Raw genomic sequence first — 21,042 nt, forward strand, 5'->3', positions numbered from 1 at the left:
TGCATTGGCTTTTTTGGCTGCTGCCGCATACTGTTGGCTCATATTTAATTGGTTGTCCACCAAGGCTCCAAGATCCTGCTAAAGATCTGACAGCCCTTCAAGGTAGTCTAGACAGGAATCCAAAACCACGAGTATGATACTATCTTTATTGTAAGGTTACAGTAAGTGAAACTTGCAAGTCTGAAAACACTTATCAGATCATTGTCTAGTCTGTGACTCCGTTGCTAGTTTCTCAAAGTTACTCTCACACTCCATTACAAGATCATCCACATAAGCAATTAATGCCATTTCCATTCCTGCCCAGAGTTGAAACCTGAGTGAAAAGGGTGCCGGTAACCACTTCCTCTAAAATGCTCTGTACTTATACAAAAAAGTTAGAAACAGGAGGATAGTTGTCAAGTACTGATGGACCCAGAGAGTACCTCTTAAGGAGGTAGCACACCACAGACTTTGTCAGGTCTGTTGGCATTATCTCCACCTAAAAGGAAGCACATTTTGGAGCCAACATCACATGCTCTCCCTTATGCCATAGGAGGCCACAGGTAAGCTAAAGTCACCTGAGACCTAATTAAATATGGTAAGATATTGTCCCAATCGGTCCATCACATTTTGCCCATAAAAAGTCAAGACTTCAGCAAATCTGAAGGACTTTATGGAAAAAGTGCTGTGCTGTGTAAACTGATCACAATGGTCAGCATCGTACCTTCCAAAAAGGGGTTGTTCACCCTAGATGAAGCCATTGATTAACAGCCTATCAATGAAATCAGGCAGAAGAAATTGTAACAATTCACTTCTGTTTCTGCCACAGGAAGGCTGCAACTTGAGCTTCTACCTGCGCTCAGTAAAAATCACTTTTCATCTTCCTCCACTGGGTGCTTCATGTGTACTTCTGCCACTTCATCTCCCAGAGCTCCCTGCTATTCTGGATCAGCAAACAAAGAAAGCCTGCTCGGAAGCAATCACAACAAGTGCCTAGTTTTCCTCATGATACTGGTGGCTCACTGCACACTCAGTTGAACTGCTTGCAAGGTCACAGGGAAAGCCCCTTTGTCTGGAACTACTCCAGATCTAAGACATCTTGGGATAATCACTCTATTCACCCAACATGGACCCAGATGACAATGTCTGAGATGGCAAAAGGTTCAGAAAGGCAAGCTCTGTATTCAGATCCCTGCATCACTGCTTCAAGGCAAAAGCAAGATTCAACATGTGGCTGTTTATACCTGTCAAGCTTGATATTTCCTTGGACAAACACAAGGTCTTCATGCATACCTAAGCTTCAACTGACACACATCCAAGAAATTAAAATCACATAACAGGCAGGAAGACTCCAACACTAGTCCCATGAGAAGGTTGAGCAGTTTGGGCAAGGAATCTGTCAGGCAGCAGGGTGATCTTGACATAAGCAAGATCCCTGATTTTTTCCTCTGCCCCAATTTAACATATAAATATTCAGACAAGGCCACCTCTAAAGTAGAATCCTTGGTCACAAACAAGATCAGCATCGGTTGGAGTCTAGATTGGTGGTATACCTGAAAGGTGGAAAAGTTTATCCATGAAGGTCATAATTCTCACTTCATTGAACCATCTGTCTGCTCATCAAATACCAAGTTGTGGATGAACAAGGTCTTACTGCAAGTCGACTTGGTGTTTATCACCAAGCCAATCTTAATCAGCAATTCTATTCCTGAAGTCCAGATAGGAGATCACAGGCTCAAAGTGGGAATGAGCAGCAAGTTATCAATCTCCCTTCTCCTGTAACCGTAAACCTGGCAATTCTCATCATATTACCAGCGATTCATCATATACCTGTACACCAAAATTCATCATATACCTGCAACCCAACAAGAAAGACACAGACTTCAGAGGATAATTAGAACTGCAGAAAAAATAATTGCTACCAACCTGCCTTCCATTGAGGACCTGTATACTGCACGAATCAAGAAGAGGGCCGTGAAAATATTTACAGACCCCTCGCATCCTGGACATAAACTGTTTCAACTCCTACCCTCAAAACGACGCTATAGAGCACTACACACCAGAACAACTAGACACAAGAACAGTTTTTTCCCGAAGGCCATCACTCTGCTAAACAAATAATTCCATCAACACTGTCAAACTATTTACTGAATCTGCACTACTATTAATCGTTTCATAGTTCCCATCACCAATCTCTTTCCACTTATGACTGTATGACTATAACTTGTTGCTGGCAATCCTTATGATTTATATTGATATATTGACCATCAATTGTGTTGTAAATGTTGTACCTTGATGAACGTATCTTTTCTTTTATGTACACTGAGAGCATATGCACCAAGACAAATTCCTTGTGTGTCCAATCACACTTGGCCAATAAAAATTCTATTCTATTCTATTCTAAAAACTGAGATCATCCATACTTCAAAGAAAAGCCTCAGTCATTTCAGCCACAACCACTTCACAGAACCATATAGTCCTAGGTTGCCACAAAATGCAATTTAATCTGCCTATTAATGATTATTAATAGTTAATAATTATGATGCTTAAAATACTGTTACTTGAAATCACCAAGTATTCTTAATCATACTGATAATCAAACATCATCAAGGCAAGCCAATTAACTTCAGTTGTGGGTGGAGATATGCCACCCCATATCTCAAGCAGGGGATCGTAACAGGCATCGCAGCAGAGAATGCCATTAAGGATAGAATAGAATAGAATAGAATAGAATAGAATTTTTTATAGAATAGAATAGAATAGAATTTTTTATTGGCCAAGTGTGATTGGACACACAAGGAATTTGTCTTGGTGCATATGCTCTCAGTGTACATAAAAGAAAAGATACGTTCAAGTGAAATTGGGTTTATAATAGGCAAGTGAAATTGGGTTTAGAGACACAACATCCACTTCCATGCAGTAATTTCTGAGTAAAAGCAGTATGTCTTTATTTGGGAGAATGGATTATTTGCTCCTTGCCCTTCCCCATGCCCCCTTTTGTTTGGCTTGAAGATGAACCAAATGTTAACTACACAAGAGAAGATGAATGCAGACTGTCCTTTGAAGCATCCACTGAGAGGCAGACAAACAAAAGACTAGAAAATAGGGACTATTTGGGAGTGGTGAGCAGGAGAATATATTGTACAAGAAAGCAACATTTCTGTGTCACAGAAACAACCAAATATTCAAATATCAGTTTATAGTAGTTTAAGAAGCAATGTATGGGAAGGAAGGAAGGAATTAATTTATGTGACTGAAATTTTTGCCCTGCTGTCCTTCTAAATTCCACCCTCATCCCTACCGCCAGCAGCATTTAGGATGAGCTGCCCCAGGAGGGAAGACGAACGTTGCTTTTACTTCAACTGTGAAAACGTTAATTTGATATAAAAGGAAGAGAAAAGTCCTAGGAGACCTAGCAAGCTAGTTAGTTAATGAGCCAGGATGGGGTCTGTCACTCACTCTTCCTCTCCCTTGTGTCTGCACAGAGCTCTCCCTCCTGCAGTCCAACTGGCTATTCTCTAGGGTGACCAGGCTTCAAATAAGGAGCTCACCTTTTGGGAGGCAATTCTGAACTGTTGTCTTGGGAATGAGGGAAGAGGGAGTTGCGCTGGTGTGGTAGGGGTGGCCACAATTAAGGCAGGTACTTACTTTATTGCCTATGGCCACAAGCTCATGTTAAACTAGGCAGCAGAGAATCGGTCTGCACAAGGCAATGAGCTGTTTCTTCCTGCGTGAGTGGGTAGGCGGACTAGAGTTGACAGGCTTGGCTTCCCCGATATCTTAATCTGAATGTCCAGCCACTCAGAGCAAACCTCAGCAGGAGACCCAGGTCAGCCTTCTGCCTCCTGAAGTGGTTTTTCAATGTTCAGAGCACTCCCTGCCTCTATCTAAGAGGACAGTGTTCTGTTTGAAGGGATCCACTAGTCTGACTGAGAGGTTGTGCTGCCTGTTTTTCAAGAAGAGGAATTTGGGCCCTTAAAAGTTCCCATCAGCAATTTGATGATCTATTAATTGCCCATTAGTAATAAGCATTTGGAAAGTTGGCATACAAATAACCTAACAGCAGTCTTCCCAGGTATGACAAGCTGAGCTTTATGTGTTTAAACTGTAATAATTACTAAATAGGTAAGCATATATCAGGGTGAAATGCTCCCGGTTCAGACCAGTTCGGCTGAACTGGTAGCAATGGCGGCCAGTAGTTCGGAGAACCAGTAGCGATGGCCGGGGGTTCGAAAAACTGGTAGCGATGGGGGCGCGAGGCTCCGCCCACCCACCTGGTCGTCGTTATAACCAGGAAGTAACCTCATTTTTACTCTCTGTGCATGCACAGATGGTCCAAGTGCACATGCGATGCTCATGCGCGCGGGGCACGTGCACTTCCGAACTGGTTGGGAAGGTAAGTAGATTTCACCCCTGGCATACATAGAAATTAGTATAGGCAAGTGTTTTTGTGGTCCTATCTCCCCTCTCTGATTATGCATTTTTTTTCTTGACAATATGAAAATTACTACCCTGATCACAACATCCTTTGTATCTCTAGTAACAGTAGTCGTTCCCAAAGATCAAGAAAGAGACAGGGACTCACCATGCGTACACAATTCACTGGTGCAGTTGCGGGTCTCCAGTTCAGGCCCCTGGCACTCATCCCCACCATTACGAGGCACTGGATTAGAGCATTCACGGCTGCGCCAATGTGTACAGTCAGCACCACATACTGACCACAAGCTCCAGGCTGACCAACCACCAGGTACTGCCAGTTAGAAAGAAGCAGTATAAATACTTACTAACCAAAATCTAACTCAACAGTTTTCTCACCCCCCCAGTAAACACTACATCTTCCCCTTGTTCCACCCTACCCCACCACATCCCAGCAGGCATCGCTCTAACAATCTCACAATCCATGAGAATGCTCTTGAGCTATGTCTCCTTGGCAGAGAAAGGGATAGGATTGTACATCTTGGGGCAGCAACCGAAGCTACCCTACTGGGGGGGGGGAAAGAGTTCTACTCAAATTTGTGACCTGCCTCAGAAGAATTACGAGATAGGAGAGGACAAAAACAGACACATGGATGGGTTGAAGCAGACAAGTAGAGCAAATGGGAGGGAAGGGAAAGCAAGGCAAGGCAAGAGCTAAGTGCTTTTGAGCTGTTGCTTCCAAGAGTTGAACACAGGCACACTCAGCATCCTTCCATATTCACAATCAAAACAGCTGGATTTTTGAAACAGGGCAATGGGAGAGAGAAAGTATGGTTGAAGTAGCATAGCATAAGCAGAACTGTGTGAACAGGGAGCACCCCACATCAGGGGATGGTGGTGAAATAGAGAAGAAGTCTAGAACCGTGAGTGAGGAAGATTAGCAGAAGTGGGTGGATCAGCTCAAATGATTACAACTTCACATATGTTGGCTTCTTAAGCATTTCTCCACTGTTCTGGGAAGGGCTTTGGGTGAGGGGCTTGGAGTCTAAGGAGCACAGCAAACTGAACCATGGGAGCAGGCCCACGGGGTGGCAGGGGCAGTACCTGGGCACAGGGTGGCGCAGGAACTTTTCTGCACATTCTGGCCCTCACAGAAGGCCCCCCCGTTGAGTGGCGCTGGGTTGGTGCAGCTCCGGCTCCGCTTCTGCCAGCCCCGTCCACAGCTGGTGCTGCAGGCTGACCAGTCCGTCCACGTCGACCAGCCTCCATTCACTGGGGGGAAGGGACAGCATCAGCTAGAGCTTGCAACGACTGCCCTGGGAGAGCTGGTCGGGAGAGTGAGCTGCCACCCCCATTGGGAGCAGAGTGCTTTTCAGGCCTAGAGGGGTAGCCAAGCCTTTTCATTGTCTTGGGGACAAAATTGCTGGCTCCAGAATTTGGGATTCCTTGGTGTATTTGTGTGTATGAACAGTTTGGGGAGAATACACAAGAAAACATGGGGATATGCAAGGAGGCGTCACAAGCAGAGGGGCAAACACTTAAGAGGAACAGGGAAAGGGTCATGTTGCTTTCCTCTGTTGTATTCTGCAAGAGCATAACTTGCTCCTTAGTCATATTTACAATTCAACCTTCCTTCTCCTTGTCTGAGAAGGTACGATCTATGACCCTCATCTGCAGTAGAATTCCTTCCTTCCAAAGCTCTTCTTCACATCCCCAAAACAACTGGGTATAGTATAACCCGAGTAGAAGCAAGGCCTCAATATTTTGGGCACTGTTACCCCCGCAACCAACAGGAAAAAAATAAAATAACTGAAAGCGTCCCATCCTATTATCATCCATCTTACCCTTTCCTCTGCAAACTGAACAAAACTTGGGAGTAGGGTGGGATTCATGCACAGGAGGGGTTGTAAAAAGGGGTAACAGTGCCCCTTTTTCTCAGGGTCACCCTCCCTATTCCCTGAAGAGGTCCTACCATAGACAGTGACAGCGGCAGGTGAGCTGCGACGGCGAGCCACTATGTTCTTGGCCACGCAGGTATAGTTGCCCGTGTCAGCTAAGCGAGCTTGTTTCACCACCAGGCTATGTTCCAGCGTAATGTAGTAATTGGGGTCTAGTGTTGGGTCCACAAGTTCTTCATTGCGCAGCCACTCCACCTTGAGAAAACACAAGAGCTGATTTCATTTGGGTCAGAAGCCTTAAAACACGGTGGCTGAAATGTGCTCCAAAAGAAACATGTACAGACATCGACCAAGGGAGGGACAGAGTCAATGCAAGAAAGCTTAGAGAAGAGAGAAGCTGCGGTCTGTCAAGCAGCAGGTAGGGAATATGCAAATAGGAGGCACACCAAGAACCCAGCCTAGGTCGCTGGCAGAAGCTGCAGAGGCCAAGGGCAAGAGGAAAGGTATATGGCATCCTATCTGGTGGTCCCATCCAGCGGCTTGGGATTTCTTTGTATCAACTGGACGTTCAGTAATTTCCTCACATTGGCCCAAAATGAGAATGTTATGTGCAGTACTCACTTCAGCAGGTGGAATCCCCTCTGGAGGGCGGCAAGGCAGCACAATTCCCTGCTCAAGTGAGACTTCTTTGGCCAGTGGCTCCTCCTCAAAATTCTTCCTCAAGTCTAGAAAGAAAAGAAACTCAGAGTGGTGTAATGACAATCATACAGACTCCCCAACATGCCAGGCTGCTTCTTTAGTGGCACGGACTCATCTGGTCCCTGACAATGCCACTGTTGCACCTGTGATCCTTAGAGAGCACATAGCACTTGTGCCATGACTGTTCCTCACTGGAGCCAAAAAAGCCCGCTGGCAAATGGATGGAAAGCACCGGGAGAATTGAGGAGAAAGATTCCGGATAGGGAAATCACTCACACGCAATGCGCACAAAGGCCTTCTGGCTTTTGGTGGTGCCGGAGGAACTCCAGGCCACACACTGACACCAGTACTCTTCCAAGCCAAAGATCTTCTCCACTTGCTGCCTTGAGATATCTATCCGTACCTCCATGAGGGGTAGGCCTGCCAAAACATCAAGCAGCAAAAAAAAATTAGGAAGAAAATTTAATTGGTTACAAGGGCTCCGAACAGAGTTAGAGACACATCACAACTCTGCGGAAGTGCAGAAAACAAGAGAAGCTGCTAAATTTAACATATGCTGATACCCAACAGATTTCCTTATGTTACTCAGCTCAACATTTATACGTCCCATCTACAGCAGCTATCCTTTTCCTTCTCTTTGATAGACTGTCTCAGTGCCCTTTCAGCACTCACCGGTGCTCTTATCCTTGCTGCGCTGGATGATGTGGTCACCTTGGTGCACCCATTCACCATTGCATTTGAAGTAAATTTGGGTGGCCGGCACGGCCTTGCATGTCAAAGTCACAGGTTTGTTTTTGACAATATAAACATCCTCAGGTTCTAGCAGGAAGTGGGGGAGTAGGTCAGAGCCAGAGCCAGGCACAGGAATGGGCACGGTGGCACTTTGTTGAGCATCTGTGTTGGGTGACAGAAACAAAATAATTAGAAACTGGTGTAGCAGCAATGACATTAGAGCAGGCGCTGAAGAATTACATCCTGGGAGTTTGTGGTCTTGGTGAGATGCATTCAGAAGCACCAATGAATATTGCTTAATACAGGTAGTCCTCAACTTATAATCACAATTGAGCCCAAAATTGATGTTGCTATGTGCGACATTTACTAAATGAGTTTTGTTGCATTTTATGACTTTTCTTGCCACAGTTGTTAAGTGAATCATTGGAGTTGTTAAGTTAGTAACACAGTTGTTAAGTGAACTAGGGCTTCCTCATTGACTTTGCTTGTTGCAAAAAGGGATCAAATGATCTCGGGACATTGCAACCATCATAAATATAAACCAGTTGCCAAGCATCCGAATTTTGATGATGTAACCATAGGAATGCTGCAATGATCATAAATGTGAACAATGGTCAGGTTTTTCAGTGCCATTGTAATTTTGAACAGTCACTAAATGAACTGTTGTAAGTCAAGGACTACCTGTATTCCTCAGAACAGGACACTAAAGGCAGCTTTGAATACAAAACAAATGGATCAGATATAGAGCTCCGTATATCCCACAGCATGGCAGCATCCCTCTATGAAGGTGAAAAAAAGATAGGTATAGAGTGATGCTGATATTTAGTGGTGTGATTTTTCCAAAATTGCACACTTTACGTCAATACTTGAGTTCAGTTTGCCCGGTGTCCTTCCTCCACCGGATCCATCAGCATCTACAATGAAAGCTCTGTGAAACAAGGTTTCACCTTTTTCAATGTCATCAAAATGACACCAGCTCTTTAGTGATCTTTGATCAACTGCATGTTGAACTGCTCTGTGAGAAAAATAAAAGCCACTGCAGCTATCACGTGGTCATCCTGTTGCTGCCTCAGCTAATATAGGTGCTCACGCTTTTAAAACAGCCCCCCTCCACCATACATGCTCCCAACTCCACAGACAGCAAAGGGTCAGAAGAAAGACGGTATCATTCATTACACAGCCAGCCAGATGTTCAGAAAGGATTTGTCATTTTTGTCCACCTATTGCGGCCTTCCCAAGGATGTGGGATAGGCAGACATTGATGTTTGATGGTATTACAGATATCTTATTCCTTTCATCACATGTCAATACTTCTCATTCGCTGATATTTACCAGTAATTCTTAATGGGGGGAAAAAACCAACAACAACCAACACCTAAACTGAAGAGAGATATCAAGCCTTTTGAGGCACATCAACAAGGTAAACATAAATGATCACTGAACATTACCTGTTTATTATGCATACCAGAGATGGTGTCACAGCTATAATGATTTGGTTATGTTTATGTTTATTTACTCTCTTGGCATAGAAATGATGGGATATGCTGTCTGGTACATTTCAGTGATTATTTCTACTGATATGGATACTTGACAGCAATACTTTCCTAGCAGGAAAGATACTGATGGCATGCTGCTGGTTCAGTTCTGTAAAAATAGATTATGGATACAAGCCTTAGAACAGAAGGCTTCTGAATATGAGTCACCCTTTATCCATCCCATCTCATAGCTTCACTGATGTTCTTAAGAGATTATTAGGATTTTCTTCATGGTGTAAGTCAGTATTGTTGTGATGTGTGGGGGGAAAAAACCTCTGCCTTAGAGTCAACTCTTTACTTGTAGAGAATTTAAAGTTCCCCCTGATAATAAGGTGAAACCAAGCCATAATGTCATTCACACTGATTTGGGTATGATGAGTTACAACCACCGCTCTGGTTATGAGATTCAGCCATCTCACTAAAGAAGATCACATTCCTTCCAAATGATATAAATATTCATTAGATAAAAATAGTTATGCTGATTCTGTACTTGCCATAGGCTTTTCTTGGTCTGGAATACTGGAAACCTATCAAAATAAACTGCATTTTGTAGTCATTGCTGGGCTCTTCAAATCACATAAGAGTCACTGTGAGTTGAGCAGCCTATAAATTTGATTTATAAATAAACAAAAACTAATGCAAAATTTGTCATGCACAACTAATAAGCAACTTCACTCAGATTTGCTGGTTAATCTCCTTATCACTAATAAAGTTAGCTGTTATGATTCAGACTTGTTGATTATCACTTAAACTAAGATATTAATTTAGTTTATGTTCCTATATTTATTTAGTTTGTTTATTTACCAAAATATATAATCACTAATTCTTCCACTTCTACCTGGTTTATAGCATAGGAGATTAAAAAACAATAAAATAATAAAATCCATTCATATGTCCAATAAAAAATGAGAAATACTAATAATTATAAACAAATCAAAATGAGTTTAAATGCTCTATGAAAGTGTTTTCATCATTTTCCAAATATCATTAAAGTAGGTAACCTCTAATCTTAGAGGGGAAGTTGGGGGGAGCTGTTCCAGAGACAGGGGACTATACTACAGAGAGTCATTCCCTATGTCCCAGCCAGAGGTGGGTTTCAGCCGGTTCTGACAAGTTCTGGAGAACCGGTAGCGGAAATTTTGAGTAGTTTGGAAAACCGGTAAATAACACCTCTAATTGGCCCCACCCTCATCTATTCTCTGCCTCCCAAATCCCAGCTGATTGGGAAGAAATGGAGATTTTGCAGTAACCTTCCCCTGGAGTGGGGAGGGAATGGAGATTTTACAATATCCTTCTGCTGCCATGCCCACCAAGCCACACCACGCCCAACAAGCCACAAAACTGGTAGTAAAATTTTTTGAATCCCACCACTGGTCTCAGCCCCCTACCACTCTCTGTCCCCATTTCTTTCAAGGAGAACTTCCTCTCCCTATTAGATTCAGTAAGTTAGGAAGACTTGTGGTGAAGAGAACAGTCCACCCCGCAAGGCAAAAGGACCATCGTGGGAAAGAGCTATATAAGTAAGTACAGGTAGTTCTCAGCTTATGACTACAATTGAGCCCAACATTTCTTTTGGTAAGTGAGAAATTTGTTAAGTGAATTTTGCCCCATTTTATGACCTTTCTTGCCTCACTTTTGAAGTAAGTCACTGCAGTTGATATGTTAGTAACCTGATTGTTAAGTGATTCTGGCTTCCCCATTGATTTTGCTCCTCAGAAGGTCACAAAAGGGGATCCCATAATTTTGGGACACAGCAACAGTCATAAATATGAACCAGTTGCCAAGCATCTGAATTTTGATCCCATGATCATGGGGATGCTGCAACGGTCATAAGTGTGAAAAATACTGGTAAGTTACTTTTTTCAGTGCCCTTGTAACTCTGAATAGTCAATGAGTGAACTGTGGAAAGGTGAGGACTACACATAACGGGAGGTTTGCAGTTCTATCCCAGGGCCAAGAGAATATGATTTCCGATTTTTTTTTTTAAAGTGCAGCATATACTGACAAGGTTTTTAGATTCAACCCTGAATTAATGAAAGTGCCAAAAGGATAACCTGCCAGTTATATTTCAAAACTAGGGCAGCAACTAGCAGAGAGGGATGAAAGAAACTGGATAAATAAGAACGCTATTCCGGAGATTCAATGTGTATGATAAACAGTCGTCTCCCCACCCAGCCACCCACCCCCACCAATTAAAACTGCATACACCCCATCCTTCCACGTTCACCGAGACTTCGAAATATCGGTCGAAGTGAAGTTTTCCCCGGCTCTCGTTGCTGCCATCTCCTGGCCGTCCGGCATTTTACAGCCCGCTTAATCCTTCCAGACAGAGGGATGTTTTTTCTCGCCTCTCTTTCTCTTCCCCGCTCCTAATCTTTGGCGAGGCGGTTATCTTTGGGCTCCCCCTCTGCCAGGCTTGCAAGGGCCGGACCGCCGACAACCGCCCGCCCTCCCGCCGGCTGCCGGGCCTCCGCTGGGGCTAATCCATCACAGCAGGAAACGCTGCACGGCGCGCGCCCAGTGAACCTGCGCCGATCCCTCATGTCTGCATTTAACTGCTAATGAAAAAGAAATGTAGTGTGACCAATAAGGGACATAGCTCACTTCTCCGGGGGGCCTCGTCTCGTCATGCCACGCTGCACTGATCCCGCTCGCTCTTTTGCCCGCGCTTTCCCGCCTCCTGCTAGAGAGGCCTGGCGTCTCTGCAGGGCTCCGCTGCAAGGCAGCCACCTGGCGGGGCTAAGCTCCGTCCCGTCCGGATTGCCTGGGACGGCGGTGGGCTAAAAGCAAGGGGGGAAACCCCCCCCCACACACACACACAGCGAACGGGCCGAAGACTCTTGGGAAGAGGTTGCTCGGACGCCTAGAAAAGGGGAGGGGGGAGGAGAGCATGTTTTGACGGCTAAAGCGACAACGCAACCGCTACCCCTGCAGGGGGCCGAGTGCCAAAGGCCCCGCGGCTTCTCGGAGCCACAACAACCGCTCTCCTGCCAAAAGCCCGCAGCTGGTGCTTCTTGTCGACTTCAGCAACGGTTGCTACGAGAGCTTCTCTCTGCTTTATATTTAAATGTTTCTCTCCTTCCCCTCCCCCCCTTCGCCGTCATTGCTTCTCCCGTTCCCAGCAGTCGGAAAACTTGACCTAGCAGAGCGCGAGGCTCCTGCATCATCCGATAAATTGAAATAAATTAATAAATGAAACTTATTCGGTGGGTAATGATATATAAGGGGCGTGCATAAGAGCACCAACGTGCCTACCGTTCCTGTCCTAATGTTCCCTTTGATTGTATCCAATTTCATATAGTTATCACATACTTATGATTATATTTATGCTTAAATATCGTATAATTATTTCATGCTTATGCTTATATATACTGTTGTGACAAATAAATAAATAAATAAAAAATACTGCTGTAGCATGGACAATGCAGTGCAAAACTGCACCAATACTTAAAAGGCCTTGGAAGCCCAGCCTTCCTTGCCCCTTGGTTCCATTACTCAAGAGTGAATCAGTAACTTCTAGAGGTGGTGGTGGCTAGTTCAGACTTTATTTTAGAATAAATTCATTCTAGAATGAATTGAAGCAGAGGAATCAGAATGTGTTGCTTCTTTGTTTAGCTGTCTCTCAAAGATGCCCAAAGTAGAGGGGGTTTTTTTTAAAGAAAGGGGGGGGAGGGAAATAAAAGCGATTCATATAGCAATCAACAATAACACAATTTAGCAGCAAAGAAAACAATTTAGTAATATCCAAAATGCAACAAGTAAAACAATAATTCACTTTTAGAAGGCAGTCTTGTCCTGAAAGTGCTTGAATGAACAAGCATGCCTTCAAAAGGTATTCAAAACTAAATTGCGATGGAGGGTGGTTCATAATCCGGGCATCAACATAAAGAATGCCTTAACCCAGGTACAGCAATCATTGGCCATAAGTGGGAACTTAGTGCCCAGGTAGGTTGGTATTAGGCAAATTAGGTTTTAAAATAGCTGCACAATAAATTTTCCCTGGTGATATTTAGAACCTTCTAGTTCCCCTTCAATGGGGCTGCAGCAATTTTCCACACTGCTATAGAGTATTCCTCGAGCCATATTTATAAGACTGATAGTGAAGATCTTTCTTCCTGATGCTCATATGACATGTACATTTTTTCTCTCTTTATGGTGATCAGCACCTTTATATAAGGGGAAAAAAGTAGAAAGCAGCTAATCTTTTCTTGCAGTGCTGTAGCCTTAGTCCCAATCAGGTATGTCATAGTAAGATTTGGCCTTTAAAATGGTCAGAAGTGATTACAGATTTCCTACCATCATATCTGCTTTGGAAAAACCAGGACATATTCAGATTCAGATTCTAAGCATATTGTGTGACCCTGGACCAGGGCCTCTCCATCAGTCAACCTTATCTTATAGATTTATACTAATTAAAGATTAGAATGAACTGGTCAGTCACCATGATTTTTTGAGAAGAAGGCTGAAGTAAAAATGTAATAGGAAAAACAACCACTAAAGTTTATGTCATCCATATTTGTAAATCCCTTATGAAGTTATCCTTCTTTATCCTAAGCGTGCAGATTAGAAGATGAGGTTTAGAAAGAAAGACTTCTTTAAGAAAATGCAGACAATCCACAATGGAAAGGCATTCTAAAGCTTCTTTGGGCCTGTCAGTCCAGATCTGATATTATTGTAGGTCTGTAAGTAAACAATAACTCATTCAGTAGTTATAATTGTTGATTAAAACTTTACTCTAATTAAGTTGTTGGCTGATTGGTCTGCAGTTAAGAAACCAGAATTTCTAGCCCAGAATAGGAAATACAGGGAGAATTAAGATAGCAAGGATAAGGTTCAGAGGTCATTCCACCTTTTGAGATCACAAAGATTTAAAGATTAGCTAGCATCTAATTGCTCACTACAGGTAATCCTGTACTTGCAACAATTTGTTTAGCACCTGTTTGAAGTTATAATGGGACTGAAAAAAGTGACTTACAATCTGTCCTTGCACTTAAGATTGTCGCAGTGTTCCCACAATCATGTGATTAAAATTTGGGCGCTTGGCATCTGGCATGTATGTATGAAGATTGTAATGTCCTCGGGCCATTTGATCCCCATTTGGAACCTTCCCAGTGACTTCCAATAAGCAAAATCAAGAGTGGGAGAGGAGCCAGATTCATTAATGGCTTCATGATTCACTTAACAGCTGTGGAAAAAAAGGTTGTAAAATAGGGTGTGATTCACTTAACAAAAGCATTGCTTAGCAATGAAATTTCTGGTCTCAATTGTATTCATAAATTGAGGATGGACAATATAACCTGCATCAAATGTACTAAAATTATCATCTCTGTGGCTAATATAATGAAAAAGAACTTGGAAGATTAACTTCCTTTTCCTCATTCTGCCTGGTAAACAAAGTGAGCGTAAGAGCTGCATTCATGGTGAAACCTTTTTGGCCCCGACTTTCTCTTTAGCAGTAGTGAGTCTACAGTAGCAGTAGCACAGAGCGAATATCAGAGCCAATGTATCTTTTAGATTTGTATCTTTGGCACTGATTGGATTTGAACTTATTCATTTCTGAAGCCATATTTTTACTCTAGCGTGTTGCTGTCATACAGAGTACTATTTGCTGGGCTGTCAGACTGAAGAGAAAGAAACATTAAAGACGGCTTTTTCTTCTAGTGATGAATGGCAGTCGGTTTGTTTATTAAAATGTAAGCAGCTACGCATTTAAAAGAAAGGACACCATTTTTTCATTATCCCCAAAGGCTCTAAAGAGATGCTTTGATTCCACTCAAGACTATTTAATCACTCTGCTTCTAAGTCACAGACATGCTGCCCCCCCAAAAAAAAATTGTCAGAGCAATCCAAGCATATCACACCTTTGCTAAAAAAAAATACCTATGTGAATGCTGCTTAGAGTTGTTTTTTTAGTTTTAGACACTATTTTAATGTTGCATTCAGGTGGTAAATCAGCCAAAGAAATTATTTACGGTAATTTGGAGTAGAGAAGCTATGACCAATCCAATTATGAAAATAAAATAAATAATACAAGTGCACTCTTCTACTGGAACATCCTTAATTCTACTTTCCTCTCATATATGGTCTCCATAATTCTTTGATGAGTTTCCATGTCAAGATGCACAAAAAACATGTAAAGCCATTGCATACATTATCATAAAAGAGAAGCGGAAGGATCAATTTCCTGCTGATAAGTTCCATTAATATCTCTTTCTGGTCCTTCCTTGGCTTTGGCTATTGAAATTTGATTGAAGCGTGTAGTTGCAAGGCGATGCTTGGTTGAGATCAAGAGCTGCGACTCTCCATTAAAAGTTCAGAGGCCCCTATACCACCACCCCCATACTTAAACCTCCTTTACAAAGCAACTCTGCAGAGAACCTGATTGATACCCAATCAGATTGTTTGCCCATGCAGCTCCCTCCTGCTAATTTTGTCTGCCATGGTGTGAGGACTAGTCCTTATCATTGTCCTTCACAGGACTGGTCCAAGATATTTGGCTCCTTGACGCAGAGCTTAAATGACATCCTCTTCTCTCCACAAAAGCAAATAGTTGAAAAAGGCTCTTAGTGCAATTCTCATGTAGCAATTCCTGCTTCCCTTTTCTCTCTCCCTCCCTCTCTGATTTATTCCTTTCCCCACCATCCCCAGAGCTGTTGCCTAAAGTAGCCCACTTCACCTGCAAACCCTGTTCTCTGGAGATTGAAACCTGAAGCGCCTGTCTGCAGAGCAGGTTGCCACAGGCCCAAGTGATGGGTGAAGACTTCATCTCCCACAAAGCCCTGAAGGGATGCCATTACAACCTGAGAACTGATGGATGTTGTTGCTTAGTTTTTCATAGGTGTGGAATGATTAATCTTCCTAAGGGAATTCTCCCGGGGGTGACAGAGATTGAAAGTCCCAAAGGAGATAACAGCCTAGGGCGAGATAGAAGGCTGAAGTTCTCTCCCCACCCAGTCTGAGGGTTTGGGCTCTCCCTCCAGAAACAGCTAATAAAGCAGAGTACTAAATAAGCATTTGATTAACAAATGCTAAAGCGGCAATTGTGTCACTGCACGGAGCTGTAATTGCTGCTGATAATTGTCTGCTTAGAATTTAATAAGCAATTAAACAGAATGGAATGCAGGGGAATTAATTCTGAGCATGCTCCCTGCCTGCTCCCCGCCCACCTGCACACTCTCCACCTGCTCCCCACATATCCTGTTCCCCACATGCTCCACACCCACCAGCATGCTTCCCAACAGCTCCTCACACATACTGCCCCTCACGTACAACCTTCCCACGTTCGCTCCTTGTGCCAGAATTCTTACATGCTCCAGAAGTTATTGGAAAGCTAGCAGCAGAGTGATTTCCTCACGTTGTCAAGCTTCCGGGTTTTTTTCTAGCCACCCACATGCTTCCTCCAGGTTTCCATGCCAGACTTCTCACACGCCCAATGCAAATATCCCTGATTCACTAGCCTGTTTCTCCCTGCTTTTCTTCCACCCGTCTACCCATATGTTCCAAAAGTCTCTTTATGCATAAATGTCTTTAAGCCCCCACAGGTGAAGATATTTGGGTTCTTGTTCCTTTTTCGGTTGGCAAAAAAAGATGTTGCTCACCAGTGAGTTTTTGTCAATCTCACACTTTTTTCCCTGCCAAATGAGTTGGTTTGAGGGTTATTGATCAATGATTGGCAGTTACCTCTGCAAATTTATATACCCATGCTGTAATCACAAGAAGGATTTCACACCTATCGATCGTGTCCGTTACGAGCAAAAACTTTTTGGGATGTCAGATTTTAACACCAGTGGTTGGCCAAAAAAAAGAAAAAGAAAAGAAACAAAAGCTGACATTCGTTCCAATTCCAATTTTTAAGGATACATTTCTTAGACATTCTGATCTCACAGTCTTTCTGCATTTTCCCATATCTCTGACTCAGCATATAGAAGGCACAAGTTTTTGACTGATCTCTACACTAGTCTCTGGCTCATGTCTTACAGGTATTTTTAATAATCATTTAACTATACCCAATTATAGTATAGGACTGATCCTACACTATAGTTGGGTATAGTTAAATGATTATTGAATGGAAATTCTTGGGTTCAAATTAGTGATCGGCAAACTGACTTATTATTATAGAGAATCACAGAAATGGTTTTGGGGAAAGTAAATGGGAACTCATAACAAAACATGAATTAAGCCCAGGGAGAGAAGAAAGTACTATTTATTTAAAGTGACCCTGCTTTGAGTTTCTTTGATATCAGAAGCTTCTGTCAGAGTTTCAAGCTTCTGCTCGAAAGCCCATATTACTAGTAGAGTTCTTGCGGAGTCTGTGGAAACACTGACTTGGCCAACCTCAAAGGGCTAACATTAGTTATGAAAGCCTGATTGCAGTTCCCTAGCCCGCCTTCTTATATCAAAGAGAGTCACTTACATTTCTCGCTAATTCAGTCTTCCCTTCCTAGGATTCATTCATATTTTTTCTAGCAGTCTCTGCACTTTCCCAAGGCCATTTTTATGGTACTCTACCTCAATGGTTCTTAACCTGCAGTCCACAGACCACTCGGGGCAGGAGCACGATGTCATTACAGGGGGTCCACGAAGAAATGTTATGATTTAAATCTTGAGTTAAGTCTTGGGGAGTGCATGACCACAAAAGGTCTTTAAAGGGGGTCCATTGTGAAGAAAAGGTTGAGAACCACTGCTCTACATTATAATCTGGAAATCTAATCTGCAGACAAGCACAGAGTTAGCAGTGATGAAATCAGGGAAGATCTATTTTGTATTACCAGGTTTGGATGCAACGGTGAATTTACATTTATGAGCATCACCAAAATACATCTAGAAAATGTGTTAATTAGAGCAAGATACTGCTTTTCCAGGCTGTGCATTGCATTATGTGTGCTAACACACCATTTTCTGATTGGCCATTGTGCTGGAGGCTGAATCATTTTAAGCATATACAAACTATGGTCATTTTTATTATTTTCAATGAGAATGAAGTAATAATAAGAACATTTTGGATGTTCTACAACGATTGTTCAAGCACCAGTACAACATACACTTACCCAGGCACATAAAAGAGAGACACAGTCATAACAATTGTCCAGTAAGAATTTTTTTTTGATTTTGTTGAATCAAAGTCAGAATGCAAAATACAAATAGGAATTACCAAATGTAGTGGATCATGTGTATATATTATATGCTAACATTTTGATATCATTGAGTTAATTTAGTTTATTGTTATGATCCAAAGATCAGCATAGAAGACCAACAGAGCAACACATATATACCATGTTTCCCCAAAAATAAGACATTGTCTTATATTTTTTGAACCCTGAAATAAGCGCTTGGCCTTATTGCCATGCACTCAAAAGCCCGATTGGGCTTATTATCAGGGGATGTCTTATTTTGGGGGAAACAGGGTATTCAATGTTTATAATTCTACAATAACCTTATAGCCCTAGAACTTTAAAAAGTTTAAAAATAGGATTGAGATCTTTTATAGATCTTAGCTGTCTTAAATCTTGCTCTACTGCAGATGAAGCATGAAGCAGTGGCAAATTGCTGGCGGTATTCAACCTTTGGTCTGATGGGAGATAGGAAATATAACATTCGGACTTTATCTAGAAAATACTGTAGGAGGGACAAAACAAGTATATCGTAAGTGTGTTTATAAAAAGTGGACAATAGAAGAATATTGTTCACTTTTTTTCCATTTCATGAGTTTTACAACTTTGCTTAAATGCTATTTTTTAATGTTTCCCATAATTATCACTCAAGTAAAAGCACCAAATCAAGCTAGCGTAAAAACCCTGTGGCTTTTGGGTAGATGGTAAAGCCAAAGCTGTCCTTAGCCAACCTTGCCACAAATTCCTATCCCTTTGCACACTGAATCCTAGGTACATTATCTGACTTTTCTTATGGACTTTTCAAATCAGCACTGTAATGAATCCTGGAGTTCATACACAATAGATTTTGACTTCTTCAAAGCTCTCGTCTTCGTAGATTTAAATCTGTCTTCTGGAATTAAATGGGTAAGGCAGCCAGTCTGAAATTTTAGCCAAAGATTTAAGAACCAGACCTGTGCTTCCATTAAAATTGGGCATGTCTCCAATTATAGTTTTGCATTTGACACACATCTGGAACTCCAGGAATCAAACAGAAGATTATTTGGAGCTTGAGGTATCTTAAGTTGATTCTTTGATAAATCCCTAACCTACATCATAACCTACTTCATAGATTGTTGTAAAAATAATAAAATACAGGTGGTTCTTATGACCACAATTGAGCCCAAAATTTATTATTGTTAAGTGGGACATTTGTTAAATGAGTTCTGCTCCCATTTTATGACTTTTATTGACACGGTTGTTAAGTGAATCACTGCAGTTGATAAGTTAGTAACCCAGATGTTAAGTGAATCTGGCTTCCCCATTGACTTTGCTTGCCAAAAGGTTGCCAAAGGTGATTGCATGATCTTGTGACAGCAATGGTCATAAGTATGAATTAGTTGCCAATCATCTGAATGTTGATCACATGATCACAGGGATGCTTCAAGGTCATAACTGTGAAAAACAATCAAAAGTTCACTTTCTTCAGTGCCCTTGTAACTTTGAATGGTCACTAAATGAACTGTTGTAAGTTGAGGACTACCTGTAAAACAGTGGAAACTCTATAGACTCTTTTATACTGCTTGGAGGAGTGTGTGTGTGTGTGTGTGTGTGTGTGTGTGTGTGTGTGTGTGTGTGTGTGTGTGTGTGTGTGTGTGTAAAGAGACAAACAGAACATTCCTAGAATGACAAGTTATTGTAAGTATAATAAAATGACGGGATTATCTTTTTTTAAATCAGAGGTAATCATCACAAAAATATGAACATGCATATTGCCCTTAAATTCCTAATCTCAAACAAATGTCCTGCTGTACAGGTTCAGTTCAGTTCAGTTTGTATTCATCTAGTCCTGTGGTTTTCCCTAAGCAGTAAAAAGCTGAGGACACATTTAATAAAACCTGTATCTTTTAAAGGTGAATGAACAATTATTTTCAGCCCAAGGTTAGTAGCACCTTGCTGAGGAGGTGTGGGGCAGTTAAAAAAATGAATATGATACCATTTGATGGTATTTATTTGCACATAAACTAAATTAGTTATTTTAAATACAAATTAACAGTAGCTAACGTGATTACTCTCCAATAATATATTTAACTATTTATTTTCTGTCTATCAGATTAGAAATCATGATTTTTCAACAGCCTCTGGAGATCTCCAAGGATTTCAGTCAAGGTCTGGAGAGAGAACACATCTGTCCATGGGATCTCTAGTTGAGCACCATAAAGGTTGCCTTCTTCCAGGATGATGGTTTTTTTTTCTCCATTTCCCAGTCTAATTGGCAGCCCTGTGCAGTAGGCAGGTCCCACCCACTTCATTTTTTCAGAGCCAGCCAAGATACTAAAGCCTAAGAAAAAAACCTGAAACAAACAGCCATTTCTCATTACACAAAAGCATGGTTCACGGGAACAGAACATAATGATTCACTAGCCTTCTTCTCTTCAGCAAACTGATTTCCAATCATCTCTCTTTGTCTCATCCCATTCTGTTCCAAGCAGAACACAACTGGCTTCTGGCACCTGGTGGCAGAAACAACACCTGAATGAGCCAATCTGTATAAATATGCTAACATTTGTTTTAGTTGTGCTTCCTTGGGCCAGAATTTGGAAGCAGAAGGGGGTGAAGAAGGGGTTGCTGGCAATCATAAACTCTCTGAGAGTGAGCTGAGTCCATTGTCAGAATGATGCTACACTACACAGC

At 42.1% G+C, this 21,042-nt stretch overlaps 1 protein-coding gene across 1 annotated transcript in view; it reads right to left on the bottom strand.

Moving 5' to 3' along the window:
* UNC5A (unc-5 netrin receptor A) overlaps nt 1–21,042 on the bottom strand; it is a 104,264-nt gene that overhangs the window by 18,633 nt on the left and 64,589 nt on the right. The window contains exons 2-6 of the mRNA XM_058168679.1: nt 7,665–7,886; nt 7,269–7,412; nt 6,915–7,018; nt 6,368–6,548; nt 4,565–4,729 (exon numbers count right to left, since the gene is read on the bottom strand). Coding sequence (XP_058024662.1) covers nt 4,565–4,729; nt 6,368–6,548; nt 6,915–7,018; nt 7,269–7,412; nt 7,665–7,886 — 816 coding nt within the window. The remainder of the gene's footprint in view (nt 1–4,564; nt 4,730–6,367; nt 6,549–6,914; nt 7,019–7,268; nt 7,413–7,664; nt 7,887–21,042) is intronic.

The sequence above is a fragment of the Ahaetulla prasina genome, chromosome 2 (assembly GCF_028640845.1).
Source record: "Ahaetulla prasina isolate Xishuangbanna chromosome 2, ASM2864084v1, whole genome shotgun sequence".
Lineage (NCBI taxonomy): Eukaryota > Metazoa > Chordata > Lepidosauria > Squamata > Colubridae > Ahaetulla > Ahaetulla prasina.